Source organism: Nycticebus coucang, chromosome 20 (assembly GCF_027406575.1).
Source record: "Nycticebus coucang isolate mNycCou1 chromosome 20, mNycCou1.pri, whole genome shotgun sequence".
NCBI lineage: Eukaryota > Metazoa > Chordata > Mammalia > Primates > Lorisidae > Nycticebus > Nycticebus coucang.
In genome coordinates, this window is record NC_069799.1 from 36,843,432 (window position 1) to 36,858,526 (window position 15,095).

The 15,095-nt window shown below is 42.3% G+C and overlaps 1 protein-coding gene across 1 annotated transcript in view; it reads left to right on the forward strand.

Moving 5' to 3' along the window:
- The first annotated feature begins 972 nt into the window (after positions 1 to 972).
- The window catches only part of LOC128572972 (zinc finger protein 91-like), a 43,570-nt gene continuing 29,447 nt past the window's right edge, over positions 973 to 15,095 (forward strand). The window contains exon 1 of the mRNA XM_053573142.1: positions 973 to 1,137. Coding sequence (XP_053429117.1) covers positions 1,135 to 1,137 — 3 coding nt within the window. The 5' untranslated portion in view covers positions 973 to 1,134. The remainder of the gene's footprint in view (positions 1,138 to 15,095) is intronic.

Below are 15,095 nucleotides of genomic sequence, written 5' to 3' on the forward strand. Positions count from 1 at the left end.
GAGCTGTGACACCACTGCATTCTACTGAGGCGCAAAGTGAGACTTTGTCTCTAAAAAAAAAAAAAAATGGTACGTGAACTTTATGTCCACCCTGCATATAACTTTTCATCAAAAAGAATACATATAATTGTTAATATGTTGTTTCCATGAGTGGAAAACATGTATTTACTGTGTGTCTATATACGAACATACATGTATGTAATATTGTTAAAATTAATAAAAGGATGTAATTTATATTCACCGTTAACTACAAATATTTCTCAGGCAGAGCTGCATCCCAGAGAAGGCACCAAGCCATGTGTAAAAAGAGTTACAGAGTCTGTTAGATAAAGCCCACGTCGTAGCTGAGTCCTTCACCTCGGAGCTGCACCATTTACCCCTACGTTGTGCCTGTTAGTTGGGAGCTTAAATACCACCTCCTGCATGAAGCCTCCTGCAATGCCAACCCCCTCACTGGAGACTGGACCTAATTTCACCCTTCTCTGAACTGCCATAGCCTTCGTTTGGAACTCCCAATGCAGTTCAGCTATCAGGTGACTAACTTATTTCTGTGCATGCTTTTAGCTAGACTTCATGATGTACATTCAAAATGCCTTCAAAGCAGAGTCTAACTCCTATTTAAATAGGTGCCCAAGCCTAGCACAACTGAACACTCAGTGAAGAGACTTTCATTCCTTTAGTCAAAATTTGTGAAATAGACACTCTTTGGCAAGAGTACATCCGGTGGCCCTGGAATATCAAGATGAATAAAGTCATGGTCCCTGTCCTTAATCAATAAAAGGAAAAAAAAAAGCGCTGTGGTCAAGAAGCTGTTTGCATTCTGGCTTCATTCAGACCTTTGTGGATGGCAGTGCTGTCACTCAAGGATAGAGAGGTGGGGCCTGAGAGCTTATCCAATCAGAAATGCTCTAATATGAACCGTCCAATGAGAGGCACAACCGGAAGGAAGGAGGCAGGCCTTGAGATCCAGAACAGTCCTTGTCTCTTGAACTGGGTGCTGATCTGCGGTTCCCTGTTCAACTCTTCCTACTCTAGGACCATCTAAGCGTCTCTGCAGCATCCTCTGTCACCCTGTGACCTGCAAGTACTCAGAGATTTGTAGGGAGGACACTGGGACATCCCGGAAGCTGGGAAATGGTGAGACTAGGAGCCTGGGTATCCTGAGAGGGGGAGGGGCGATGTTGGAGCCGGAAGTGGCTGAGGCGGACCGGGCAATTTCAGTTCAGTTTTAGTCTTCAGAGTGAAGTTTGCTACTGGTACCCCTTGGCTCTCAGACTCCTGTGAGCAAAGGGTGGAGTGGGGCAGGCAGCTGGGACTCTGTTGCTCCGCCCCTTCCTAGAGTGGTTACTTGGACCCAGGCCCAGAGCTCTCCGTGAGCTGCTGTGAGTCCCTCCCACGTGGGGACAATGGAAGGGTCCTCAGGGAAGAATCCCAATTGAGAGGGTGGGGCTTGTTCCTGGGAGGGGCTGTAGTCGGTGGGGCCCCAGTCCCTGTATTGTCCTGTTAAACATAAAACTTTCAGCTGCTGTTGTTGACCCCAACTGGTATACTGAGTTCAAATTAGGTATGGGGTCCTTTATGGGCTAGCCCACCTAGAAGCCTTTTCACACCTCAGATTTCTTTTCACCCGCATGACAAAGGAAGGGAGTTTTCTTGCCTTTCTTGCAGTTGGGGTGGGGGAGAGGAATGGAATCCTTAGGTGAAGCGAGGCTTTGCAAGGTCTGCAGGGTTGGGGGTTGGTTAGTTACCAGGGGAACGCAGGATTGAAATGCGGTTTTACTAGGGTCTGCTGCAACTCTGGGCTAATCCCCTGTCTCCGCCTGATATGTTTGTTTAACAGCCCATTTCTGCAAGGCCTACGTGCTGAAGGGGATGAGGGAAAAGAGTGCAAACTGGGGTCCGTCTGGCCTTTCACTGTGTGCCTGCGACCCTCCCGGGTGGTGACGGTGGAAGAGTCCTCAGGGAAGAATCCCAGCTGGGTGTGTGAGGCTTGTTCATGGGAGGGACTGTAGTCCCTGGGGCCCCCCAGTCCCTCCATTCTCCTATTAAACGTAAACTTAGGGCGGGGTGCGGTGTCGCGCGTTGTCTCACGGTGTCCCTGAACAGAAGGTGGCTCCGTTGCCTGTCGTAGTTAAACAAGGAGACAGGGAGACGATTGTGGGAAGGCTTTACTATCGGAAAGGCTAGCAATTCTGGAGAACAGCGACAGTAATTTTTTAAATGTTGTTTTTGTCAATGGAGCAAATTTTAATAGTTTATATAGGGGATAATTTCAAAAGTGAACTAAAAATATATTATACTTATGTGATTAACAACATGTAGGCAAGTTAAATATATACAACAATTAAAAAGCTAATGAAACAAAATCATCAAACAAAAAAACCATTAAACATGCTATTAACTTGTTCTATAGTGCCTGATGACTTCCTCGGTTTTTTTAAAAGATTATCTTGCCTATTTCTGGTTTGGCCTGTTTGACTCACTTATTGTACCTGTTTGTTTGTTTTTTTTAATTTTTAAAAAATTATTTATTTCATTTTATTTTTGAGACAGTCTCAAGCTGTGGCCCAGGGTAGAGTGTCATGGCTTCATAGCTCACAGCAACTTACAACTCTTGAGCTCAAGACATCCTCTTGTCTCTGATTTTCTATTTTTAGTAGAGGTGGGGATGGGGGTTGTGGTGGGGGTCTCGCTTTTTGCTCAGGCTGGTCTCAAATCCCTGAGCTCAAGCAGGCTTGGCCTCCCAGAGTGCTAAGATTACAGGTATGAGTGGCTGCACCGGGCCCTTTTACCTGTATTTTAAAGTGCATTCTAAGTTCACAAATAGCTGAGAAAGGTTGTGGGGGGTGTCTGTGTCTATCACATTTCTCCACTTTTATGTATTTTATTTTCCTGTCTTTTAAATTCATTTCAAATGGAAATAATTGTTATGGATAGTTAAATTGACATGTAGGCTGTGCTGTTGTTTTTTGAAACTTGTGAAACAGCAGGTACATATGAATGGAATACATTTTGTTTTGTAACATTAAGAAGTTTAAGATGTATAACATAAGAATAACTATTAAGGTTTGGATTTAGGTAATTATGACAATATGTTACATAGGAAGTGTTGGATATTCTGCAAAATCTTGTTCATTGTATTGTTTGAAGTACGTGTTTTATACATTAAAATTTTTTTATTTTTTTATGAGACAGTCTCACTATGTCACCCTCGGTAGAGTGCTGTGGCATCACAACTCACAGCAACCTCAAACTCTTGGGCTTCAGAGATTCTCTTGCTTCAGCCTCCCAAGTAGCTAGGACTACATTCGTCCACAACAATGCCCAGCTATGTTTTGTTTTTGTTGTTGTTATTGTTGTTTAGCAGGCCCTGGCTGGGTTTGAACCTGTGTACATGTGGCCAGCGCCATAACGACTGAACTACAAGCGCCAAGCCCATTTAACTTGTTTTCAATGAATTGGGAACTGTTAGATAAAAATGTTATACATTTTTTTAGAATGTATAATTCAAAAAAAATTATACATATTTTTGAATAATTTACATCTATGTGTTTTTGTTTTTTATTTTTTTTGTAGAGACCGAGTCTCACTGTACCGCCCTCAGGTAGAGTGCCGTGGCGTCACATGGCTCACAGCAACCTCTTAACTCTTGGGCTTACGTGATTCTCTTGCCTCAGCCTCCCGAGCAGCTGGGACTACAGGTGCCCGCCACAATGCCCGGCTATTTTTTGGTTGCAGTTTGGCCGGGGCTGGGTTTGAACCCGCCACCCTCGGCATATGGGGCTGGCGCCCTACTCACTGAGCCACAGGCGCCGCCCGTATGTGTTTTTTTTTTTTTTTTTTAACAGAATGTCAGAGATACTTTATTTTTACTTCTAATTCCAAAGTCTAAGTATAGCAGAGTTGTAAAAATGGAATCCCACTTAGTCTGATTCCCACAAATACTAACGTTTTATCCTGTTTTCAAAGTCCAAGAATGAAAACTTGCTATTAAACACTAAAGCAAGCCACATGTTCAGGTAATGTTTCTTAAAAAGTCTTAAAGAAAAAATATGATACAGGACCAGGTTTTCAGTGGCATATATACTATTTAACACATATTCTGAAATCTGGTAGGTCACATCAGTTATGGTTGTGTTTTAATAAGTAATTAATGGCTGCTTGATTTTTCTAGTATAGCTTCTCCTTTTTGTTTTAATTCAATGCTCAGAGCATTTATGGCTTGAGAAGTGGTGTGAAGGGCCTTGACAATGGCACAGGCCAATGGACTAATTTTCAGATCGAGTCCAAACCTAGTGTTAATATGACACAAATGGCTCGAGTGGTGTATTTAGCAGGGCTAAAAAGGTGTAGTTGGCTATGATAGTTTTCAGGGAGGTTATTATCTTTTTTTTTTCTTTTTATTTTTTGCAGTTTTGGCCAGGGGTGGGTTTGAACCCACCACCTCCGGCATATGGGGCAAGTGCCCTACTCTTTCGAACCACAGGCACCGCCCTACGGGAGGTTAATATCTTAAGTTACTTTAGACTGGTTGGACTTACAGTTTTGTATCCAGGGTAGAAAAGGGGTTAATCTTAGCAAACAAGGTTTCCCTGTGTTGTAGCAGGGATATATGAAAGGGCCTGATGCCATATAGTAACAACTATCTTCATATAATAAGAACTATCTTTGGGGTAGCTTCAGGGTACCTATTGGCATAAGGTACCAAGGTGGTTAAGTTACATTTAAGTAAGGAATTATTCTTTGTTTCTTTTTTTGAGACAGAGCCTCACTATGTTACCCTCCATACAGTTTTGTGGCATCACAGCTCACAGCAACCTCAAACTCTTGGGCTTAAGCAATTCTCTTGCCTCAGCCTCCCAAGTAAGCCGGGACTACAGGCGCCCGCCCAATGCCCAGCTAATTTTTTGTTGCAGTTGTCATTGTTGTTTAGCTGGTCCTGTCTGGGTTCAAACCCACCAGCGCTGGTGTGTGTGTCCAGCCCCGTAAGCATTGTGGTATGGGCGCCGAGCCTAAGTAAGGAATCATTCAGGTTAGTGTATCAGAATGGTCACCTTTTAAACTTAATATATTTATGACTAGTAGTTACAGTTTTCAGTTGTCAGACAAATATATCCTTTCTTCACAGTAGTTGTCTTTTAAGTATAAATAATCTGAGTATGTGATAACCTTGTGGATATATGGGAAAAGTGTGAAATATCTGATGAGTTCTAGCTGGTGCACAACTCCATTAGGCATAAAGTAAATAGCTGTTCTGCATAAGGACTTGTAGTAAGAGAAATCAGACATATTTGTGACATTTTGGGCTAAATCAATCTCTACATTTTTATTTCATCAAAGTTGGACAATGTCGTGGGGTGAGCACACAGCCATGTGTAGTCTCAAGAGGAAGATGACAGGGGATTGTGTTTTTTCAGTCTCATCTTGGTGCTTCCTCCGGGAGAGGCCATGTAGTTTTTGTGGGCCTCAGCTGCTTCTGGAGTGAGATACAGCTTAAGGAGAGTGGTGGGCCCAGGCTTCCAGTCCTGCGAGTTTCACTGCTGTGGTGTCCTCAGCAGAACATCTTCTGGACTAGCCTACTTATACATCAGCTGTTTTTCTCAGGCCGATCTTTCCAGGCTTTGAGCTGGACTTTGTTACCAGAATAAAAGAGATATAAATTTTCTGTAGGGGTTGACTGGGGTCTGAGAAGAGAGAACTTGTGAATAAGGGACACCACTTGCTGCATTTGTTGTACACACTTTTTTATTTCAAGATTATATTCGGCTTGCCTGGACATTTGAATTGAAACTGCCTGGAAGGGTTTCTTATAAATAACTTTATAAAGATTTAATTGGAGTCAGCTTTTAGGGGCTATTCATTCACAGCGATTGGAGGGGCAATACCTGTGGTGTTTTGTTTGTTTGTTTGTTTGTTTTGAGACAGTCTTATTATCTTGCCCTCGGTAGAGTGCAGTGGCATTGCGGTTCACAGCAACCTCGTACTCTTGGGCTCAAGCGATTCTCTTGCCTCAGCCCCTGAAGTAGCTGGGACTACAGACACCCGCCACAACATCTGGCTATTTTTTTTGTTACAGTTGTCATTGTTTAGCTGCCCTGGGCTTGAAACTGCCAGTCTCAGGGCATGTGGCAGGCCCTGAAACCACTGTGCTAGGAGCGCTAAGCCTTTTTTTTTTTTTTGAGACAGAGCCTCAAGATGTCGGCCCAGTAGAGTGCTGTAGCATCACAGATCACAGCCACCTCCAACTCCTGGGCGCAAGCGATTCTTCTCCCTCGGCCTCCCAAGTAGCTGGAACTACAGGTGCCTGCCACAATGCCTGGCTTATTTATTGGGTGCAGCCGTCATTTTTGTTTGGCCGGCCCAGGCTGGATTTTAACCCGCCAGCTCAGGTGTATGTGGTTGGTGCCTTAGCCGCTTGAGCCACAGGTGCCAAGCCTACATTTGAGCTTTTTACTTTGATACCCAATAACCCTATTTACCTAAATGGTTCGGTGTTATGTATTGTTGTTTAGGCATTGCTGAAAGTCTGGACCAGTGATTAACAATTCATTTACACGTTTTCAATTGCATTCTAAATTCACAAATAGCTAAAAAAGATTGTGGGGGTGTCTGTCTCTACCATAATACCTATAATCCTAGTACTCTGGGAGGCCGAGATGGGTGGATTGCTAGGGCTCAGAAGTTGGAGACCAGCCTGAGCAAGAGTTGAACACCCATCTCTAGTTAAGAGTAGAAAAATTAGTGGGAGGTCATGGAGGACACCTGTAATCACAGTTACTCCAGAGAGGAGAATTGCTTGAACCCAGGAGTTTGAAATTGCTGGGAGCTGTGATGCCCATGGCACTCTAGCCTGGGGCAACAGAGTGACATTCTGTCACCCCCCAAAATAAAAATAAATTCAGGTAACTCTTTAAAAGGTTAAAGAGTTTAATTTATTGGAAATAATTGTAAAAATTAATAATTGTAAGAACAAATTGTAGCTTAGGTATGCTGAGTGCTTTTGGAAATGGAAAGTTTTTTGGGAATCATAGTCTGGAAGAAACCATAATTAAATCAGAAATATTTTTACAGCTCTCAGCACATGCTGATGAAAATCAAGATTTCTTTTCTGGTAGTAGTTCTTCATATATTATGGGAAGTGATGACGAAATAAGCGATGATGACTGAATTTTTATTCTTCTGACAGAGTCTAAGCTGTTGTCCTGGGTAGAGTACTGTGGCATCATAGCTCACAGCAACCTCAAACTCTTGGGCTCAAGTGGTCCTCTTGCCTCAGTTTTTCTGTTTTTAGTAGAGACAGGGTGTTGCCTTTGCAAGTTTGAGAACCTCTCCCTAACAGTGACAGTCAGCCAGACCCTGTTCCTCCAATAACAGTCTCTCTCACTAATGCAGAGGCCAAGGGAAAACCTTCCGCTTAATTGTTTCAAGGTTTTCTGGATACCAACTAATAACTAATACTAACCAAATTAATAAGAGAAAAGGCACACAAACTTATTAATGTACTACATATGCGGTGAAATCATAGAGATTACCCCAACTTCCCACTGGGGCTGATCTCCAACTCCTGAGCTCAAGCAATACCCTCCCCTTGGCCTCCCAGAGCACTAGGATTACAGGGATGAGCAGCTGCGCCTGGCCGAGGATTGAAGTTTCCAATAAAAATGACAAACAATGATGTAGAAGCTCTTTATTTTTCTTCTCTTTCCAACAATACTCATTGATTGCTTTTAGAACCACCATCCAAGCCCATTAAATTCCAGTTAATAAAGATGAACCAAAGCCTGAATATTAAGTCTCTTAAAACCTCGTCTTGCTCTCCTCACCACAAGAGTAGAGGTGGACTCTCTAAAATGTCTATGTAACAAACAAATATCAATTCATGGATTCTCAGCCATGAGTTGTAGTTTGGAGATTCCAGGGTAGGTTGTGTTGGGGGGTGATTGAAGGAAAAGCTTTCAAAAGGTACATAAGAAAGCAAACTTGGCCAGGCATGGTGGCTCAGGCCTGTAATCCCAGCATTCTGGAAGGCTGAGTTGGGTGGATCATTTTAGCTCAGGAGTTGGAGACCAGCCTGAACCAGAGGGAAATCCAGTCTCTTAAAAACAAAAAAAACAAAAAGAAATAAAGTAGCCGGCATCGTGGCAGTGGCAGGTGCCTGTAGTCCCACTGACTTGGGAGACTGAGGCAAGAGGATTCCGTGAGTCCAAGAGTTTGAGGTTGCTGTGAACTGTGACACCATGACACTGTATTGAGGGTGACAAAGTGAGACGATGTCTCAAGAAAAAAAGTGAACTGTAACCAAATTCAAGAACTGATTGGTTACAATTATGTATTGGCCTTATTTGGACTATCTAGGTGAAAGTCCTGGTTTAGTAATCAGGAGAGAATTGGCAGTTTGTGATGGGTTAAGCCTAAATTTTGTTTCCTGCTAAGTTAATGTTGGGCAGCAAAAAATAATTCTTCCAAAAATGGTAGTTTAGTTATGCTGAGTGCTTTTGAAAATGGAAAGCTTTTTGGAAGTAAGCCTGACTATTAACTCCCTTATAACCTAGTCTTGCTCCCCTCACCACAAGAGGAGGGATTGAGAGGTTAGGGACCTGAAGATGAAAGATTATCCTGAGGCGTGAGATGAAAGGAAAGCGGAGGCCCAGTGTATGTGGTCAGTGTGGCTTTTATTCCACCTGGATGCAGGTGGGGTGAAATCAGGAAAGGAATTCCACATGTGAGTTATGGCGATGGGGATTTAAAGGGTCAGGGTGGGAGCAATTGGCAGCATTCCTATTTCCTGGGATGGACGTGAGTCTGACTCTACCTGGGCAGGTCAGTCCTACGTGGGCTGGGGTAGGTCTATTTGGGCGGGTACACCTGATTCTATAAGAGATGGACTCTCTAAAATGTCCTTAGGTAACAAAGAAAGCGTCTTCCCAAAATAAAAACAGTTGCCTTCTGCCTTCTATATTTTTTCTGTTTTCTCCTTATCTGCTGTAGTTCGAAAATCCAACCACTCTTGGAGAATGGCTTTTTCCTCAACATAATTTTTTTTTTTTTGAGACAGAGTTTCACTATGCTACCCTCGATAGAGTGAAGTGTTGTTGCAGCTCACAGCAGTCTAAAACTCTTGGGCTTAAGGGATTCTCTTTCCTCAGCGTCCCATGTAGCTGGGACTACAGGCTCCCGCCACAACGCCCAGCTATTTGTTTGGTTGCAGTTGTCATTGTTAATTTTAGCTGGCCCAGGGAGGTTTGAGCCTGCCAGCCTCGTGTTGTGGCTGACGCCTTACCCACTGAGCTATGGCGCCGCTTCAACATGATTTCTACCTCTCAAGTTCACTCAGATCCCTAAAAGAATCATGTACAGATGGTTTCTTTCTCCCTGTTCCCTTCATTCTCTCTAATCATTTCTTGTCTTTCAAGAGAATGGTCTACTTTCTCATGTCTTTCTTCTTTTATGAAAAAGAGTATTTAAGCTTCTGTACCCCAGTGGGAGGTTGGGGTAATCTCCCTATGATTTCCCCACATATGTAGTACGTTAATAAGTTTGTATGCCTTTTCTCTTATTAATTTGCCATGTGTGAGTTGGTATCCAGGAAAGCATCAAGGAATTAAGGGGAAGGTTTTCCCTTGGCCTCTGCATTAGTGAGAGAGACTGTTACTGGAGGAAGAGAGTCTGGCTGCCTGTCACTGTCAGCCAATATGCAGAGACAGGGAGAGGTTCTCCAACTTTGTCAGAAGGTGAGCGATTTTGGAGAAAGGTGAGAGTAGCTTCTCCAAGACTGTTGTTCTCTTCTAACATTTAGAATCACAGATTTATGCATAATGGTTCATAGCAGAGGGCATATTAACTAAGTAATAAACAGCACAACTCAGTGACAATCTCTGACATTTCCAATTCAAAAGTTAATTTCCCAAAGATTCAAGATGGACATCTTCAGGGTGGGAGCTAAATTTCCAAAACAATAATCATGGGAGACAGGTGGGAAGGTCTTGTAGGACCTAAACCACCAGACCGGCTGTGTCCTGTAGGCTCTGTCCTGGCTGACTCCATCTTCTTCTCACTACATGTGATTTCAAGCTGTGTGAAAAAGCTCAGTTGCTCAGTTCGTCTTACACATAGTTTGAGAAAAGACTTTCTTTAGGTCCGGATTAGAATGTAAATGTGTAAATTTATTTTATATTAGAGAGTGGGTGGAAGCCATAAGAAATAGCAGAGAGCAGGTGATGAAAGGAGGGAAGATAGCAGTGGAAAGAGAAAGCTTAGTATCCCAAAGAAAGAAAGGAATGCCCAGACTGAAATCCAATGAGTAGCTGGATTTAAGGAGAGTGGGGAGTCATTGTATCCTAATTCACAAATTATTGTGATTGTGAATGGTGGATTCATTTTTTCTCAGCAAAATTTGAAGACAAACATTTTTCTGGGTGTTTCCAATCCTTTGGCACTGTTGCAGGAACGAGGCCCAAGGGAGAGAAATAACATCCAAACACTATATGTTTATAAGAAGCAAGGCTTTATTTACTGGTCGGGATCTTATGGCATAGAAGAATTCTAAATGGCCACATTCCCAGACTGGCTCGGTCTTTCCCTTTTAGTGACAGTCAAAAAGTTCCAACCCACAGGTACCCCTCTCAATGGCCAGTTTGAATCAAGAGGGAGATGCTATTCCAGTCCTACAGAACTATAGGATTTAATGGAACTTGGAAATTCCAGGAAGTTAAGTTTACAAATTCCCAAGAACTGAGTCACTGTGGAGAAGACCCCCGCAGGTGTATCCTTGTGGTCTCCTGGAGAAGACTTGTTCTCCTAGACCTCACCCTTCTCAGGTATCCTCTGTCAGCATGATTGTTGATACTCTCCTGTTTCATGTGGGACTCTCAGGAGTCACTAGAGGCTTACAGGAACAAATACTGGGAGAGAATTGCTCAGGAAATGTAAAGAGAATTTACATTTTCTTTTGGTTGATTTGTTAGGTTTTTTAATAGTTTGCATAAAGAGAAATCTACTGAGCTGAGGGAGCTGGAGGCAAGAGAAAGGAGGCAGGCTGAGAGATTTTAGTCCTTACTGAAAAACCATGAATTTATATGCATATATGTCTCTCTCTATATATATACATACACACTTTTGGAGAATTGAAAATGATAATATATATTCAAAGAGGCTGAGTGCCCAGGGTCATGTCTACCATCCCTGCACTCTGGGAGGCTGAGGTGGTGGATTGCTTGAGCTCAGGAGTTGGAGATCAGCCTGAGTAAGAGCAAGATCCTATCTCTACTAAGAATAGATAAATTAGCATGGTATCGTGGTGGTGTTGGGGCAGGCCTGTAGTCCCAGCCACTTGGGAGGCTGAGGATTAGGATTGCTTGAGCCCAGGAGTTTGAGGTTGCTGTGAGCTATGACATTCCTGCACTCTATCCCGGGTTAATGGGAGACAGTGGCTTCAAAATATATATTTAAACAATAAAAATACTTATCATTGTTTTATTTTTGCATGTCCACTTTTTTTGTAAATTTCAGGTTATTATGAGGGTAGAAATGATTATCTTACATTGTTTGTGTTTGTGTGGTGAATTCCCTTTTGTAGTGTAATGCCGTGAGCCTCTCAAAGACCACACCACCAGACAAGTCGAATTTCAAGAGGAGTCCCTTTTATTGAAGAGCTGGCCAGTGACTGCCTCAGTGTCCCAGGATGGAGTTTCTAAGAGTAGCCCCAAGTTGTCTGTGGCTTTGGTTTTTATAGGGCAAAACTTTTCCAGGGGGCAAGTAAATGTTATTACAGAAGTGAAAACAGCAGTTAAAGGTGTAGGGGGATCACAAGGATAAGATGGTTAGTCATTTTACACAATACTATGATCACGGGAGTGATTTGTAATTTTTTTTCTTCCTAACAAAACAGAAACAAACCACAGTGTCCTAAGGGGAATGTTTACAGGTAAGGGTTACATAAGGGCTGATCATAAAAAGCTATAATCACAGCTCGGCGCCCATAGCACAGTAGTTACAGTGCTAGCCACATACACTGAGGCTGGCAGGTTTGAATCCAGCCTAGGCCAGCTAAGCAATGACAACTGAAACAAAAATAGCAAGGGAAAGCAGGCCTGATTCCATTCTGTTTTATTATATTTTATTGCCTTAAAAAAAAATCGGTTCCACTTGCCTCTCTGCCCCTTGCATGTTATTTTATAATGAGTTCTGGTTAGAACTGTTAGAATTATTAGTATTGTGTAGATTATAGGGGTCCTCAAACTACGTCCTGTGGGCCACATGCAACAGTGTGATTGTATTTGTTCCTGTTTTATTTTTTTACCTCAAAATAAGATATGTGCAGTGTGCATAGGGATTTGTTCATAGTTTTTTTTTTTTTAAACTATAGTCTGGCTCTCCAACGGTCTAAGGGACAGTGAACTGGCCCCTTGTTTAAAAAGTTTGAGGACCCCTGGTGTAGAAAGTCGCTAACTACCCTTATGACAACACCCTTTGTGATTATGTTAGGGTGGTCTTCATACCATCCTCATATGATATTGAAATGTAAAAAGAATAACTATTTACTCCCTTTTACCTTCAAAACTGGTTCCCCTTGTTTGCCCTCCCCATTGTAATTGTAAATGCCTTTAGCTAAAATTGTTACTGATGTAAGTTACTGACCACGTACTCCTTGTGATTATAGCATTTTTGTTGTTGTTGAGACAGAGTCTCACTATGTCCCCCTAGGTAGAGTGCTGTGGTTTAACAGCTCACAGCAACCTCCAACTCCTGGGCTCAAGCGATTCTCCTGCCTCCTCTTCCCAAGTAGCTGGGACTACAGGTGCCTGTCACAATGCCTAGCTGTTTTTTGGTTGCAACCGTCATTGTTGTTTGGCCGGCCCAGAGTGGATTCCAACCCGCCAGCTCAGGTGTATGTGGCTGGCTCCTTAGCTGCTTGAGCCACAGGCACCGAGGCTGCACTTAATAATTTATAAGAATAAATGTTAATTGGATTTTGGTTTCCTAACTTAGGAATTAAAAGCTCTAGAACCCTTTAGCCCCGTTGCCTCCTGTATATTTTAACACTTTACAGGGAGACTTTCATTTTCCCCACATTTTCCAAAAGTATGGCACACTGAATCTAAATGTATAACTCTTGTTTCCTCAGCCTAACTTCTTCTAGGTTGTTAGACCTAGACTAAGGTGGAAAAATACCAATTAACTCCTGGCAAATTTCTGGACCACAAGTCCTCAACAAAATGGAGTAAGTCTCGTTAACTCCCAAGATAGATGGGAAAGTATTCAGTGACTTCTTGCTTGACTAACTTCCTGAGAAATGGACCGGGAGGAACCAGTTGTCCCCAGACTGACCCTTAAGAAATACCAGTGGAGGTTCAGTGCCTGTAGCTTAAGTGGCTAGAGCGCCAGCCACATACACCAGAGCTGGCTGGTTCGAATCCAGCCCGCACCCGCCAAACAACAATGACAACTACAACCAAAAAATAGTCGGACGTTGTAGCAAGCACCCATAGTCCCAGCTGCTTGGGAAGCTGAGGCAAGAAAATCGCTTAAGTGCAAGAGTTGGAGGTTGCTGTGAGCTGTGACGCCACGGCACTCTACTACCTAGGATGATAGCTTGAGATATCTCAAAAAAAAAAAAAAAAAAGAAAGAAATACCACATGGGGAAAGTACTGAAACAAAGAAGTATGACTAACCGTAAAATTCTGCTTTTGTACAATGCTTGCTAACCTACCTGAACGTACCTGGGCAGCTTGTGTGCTAAACAGGATGCAGACCAAGCCTTAAAATCCCTACCCCTTAAGCACTCAGGGCTGCTCTCTGAACCCATGTATTGGGCTCAAGGCAGTGGCCTTCAGGCTCCTTGGTAAAGGCCAGCTCTTCACTCTGCTGTGAATTTAGTTCTTTGGCAGTGTTGTCTTTGTGGAACTCCTGGGCACAACAAGGCCTTGCAGTAAAATCCTAAATTTTTGGTTTCTTTCTCTTTTTTTGAAATGCCAACTTTCCATCCAACTTACATTATCAGTTGTTTTCTTTTCCTTTATTTTCCTTTTCAAAAGATGCAATATTTTTGTTATTTGTTATTTATATAACAGTGGGTGATTGTTTGCTTTTTTTTCATTAATATACATCATAGCTGTGGACATTAATGCGATCATGGGGCACCATACACTGGTTTTATAAACAGTTTGACACATTTTCATCACACTGGTTAACATATCCTTCCTGGAATTTTCTTAGTTATTGTATTAAGACAATTATATTCTACATTTACTAAGTTTCAGATGTACCCTTGTAAGATGCACCACAGGTGTAATCCCACCAATCACCCTCCTTCTGCCCATTCTCCCCCTCCCTCCTCTCCCTCTCTCCCTTCCCCATATTCTTAAGTTATAACTGAGTTATAGCTTTCATATGAAAGCTATAAATTAGTTTCATAGTAGGGGTGAGTACATTGGATACTTTTTCTTCCATTCTTGAGATACTTTACTAAGAAGAATATGTTCCTGCTCCATCCATGTAAACATGAAAGAGGTAAAGTCTCCATCTTTCTTTAAGGCTGCATAATATTCCATGGTGTACATATACCACAATTTATTAATCCATTAGTGGATCGATGGGCACTTAGGCTTTTTCCATGACTCAGCAGTTGTGAATTGGGCTGCAATAAACATTCTGGTGCAAATACCTTTGTTATAATGTGATTTTTGGTCTTCTGGGTATATACTAGTAGAGGAATTATAGGATTGAATGGCAGATCTATTTTTATTTTATTTATTTCATTTTTTTTATTAAATCATAAGTGTACATTGATATAATCATGGGGCATCATTCACTAGTTTCACAGACCATTTACAAAGTTTCACATATACCCTTGTAAGATGCACCGCTGGTGTAATCCCACCAATCTCCTTCCCTCTACCCACCTCCCCCCTCCCTCCCCTCCCTTTCCCCCTTCCCCCTATTCTTAGGTTGTAACTGGCTTATAGTTTTCATGTGAAAACCCTGAATTAGTTTCATAGTAGGGCTGAGTACATTGGGTACTTTTTTCTTCCATTCTTGAGATACTTTACTAAGAAGAATATGTTCCAGCTCCATCCATGTAAACATGAAAGAGGTA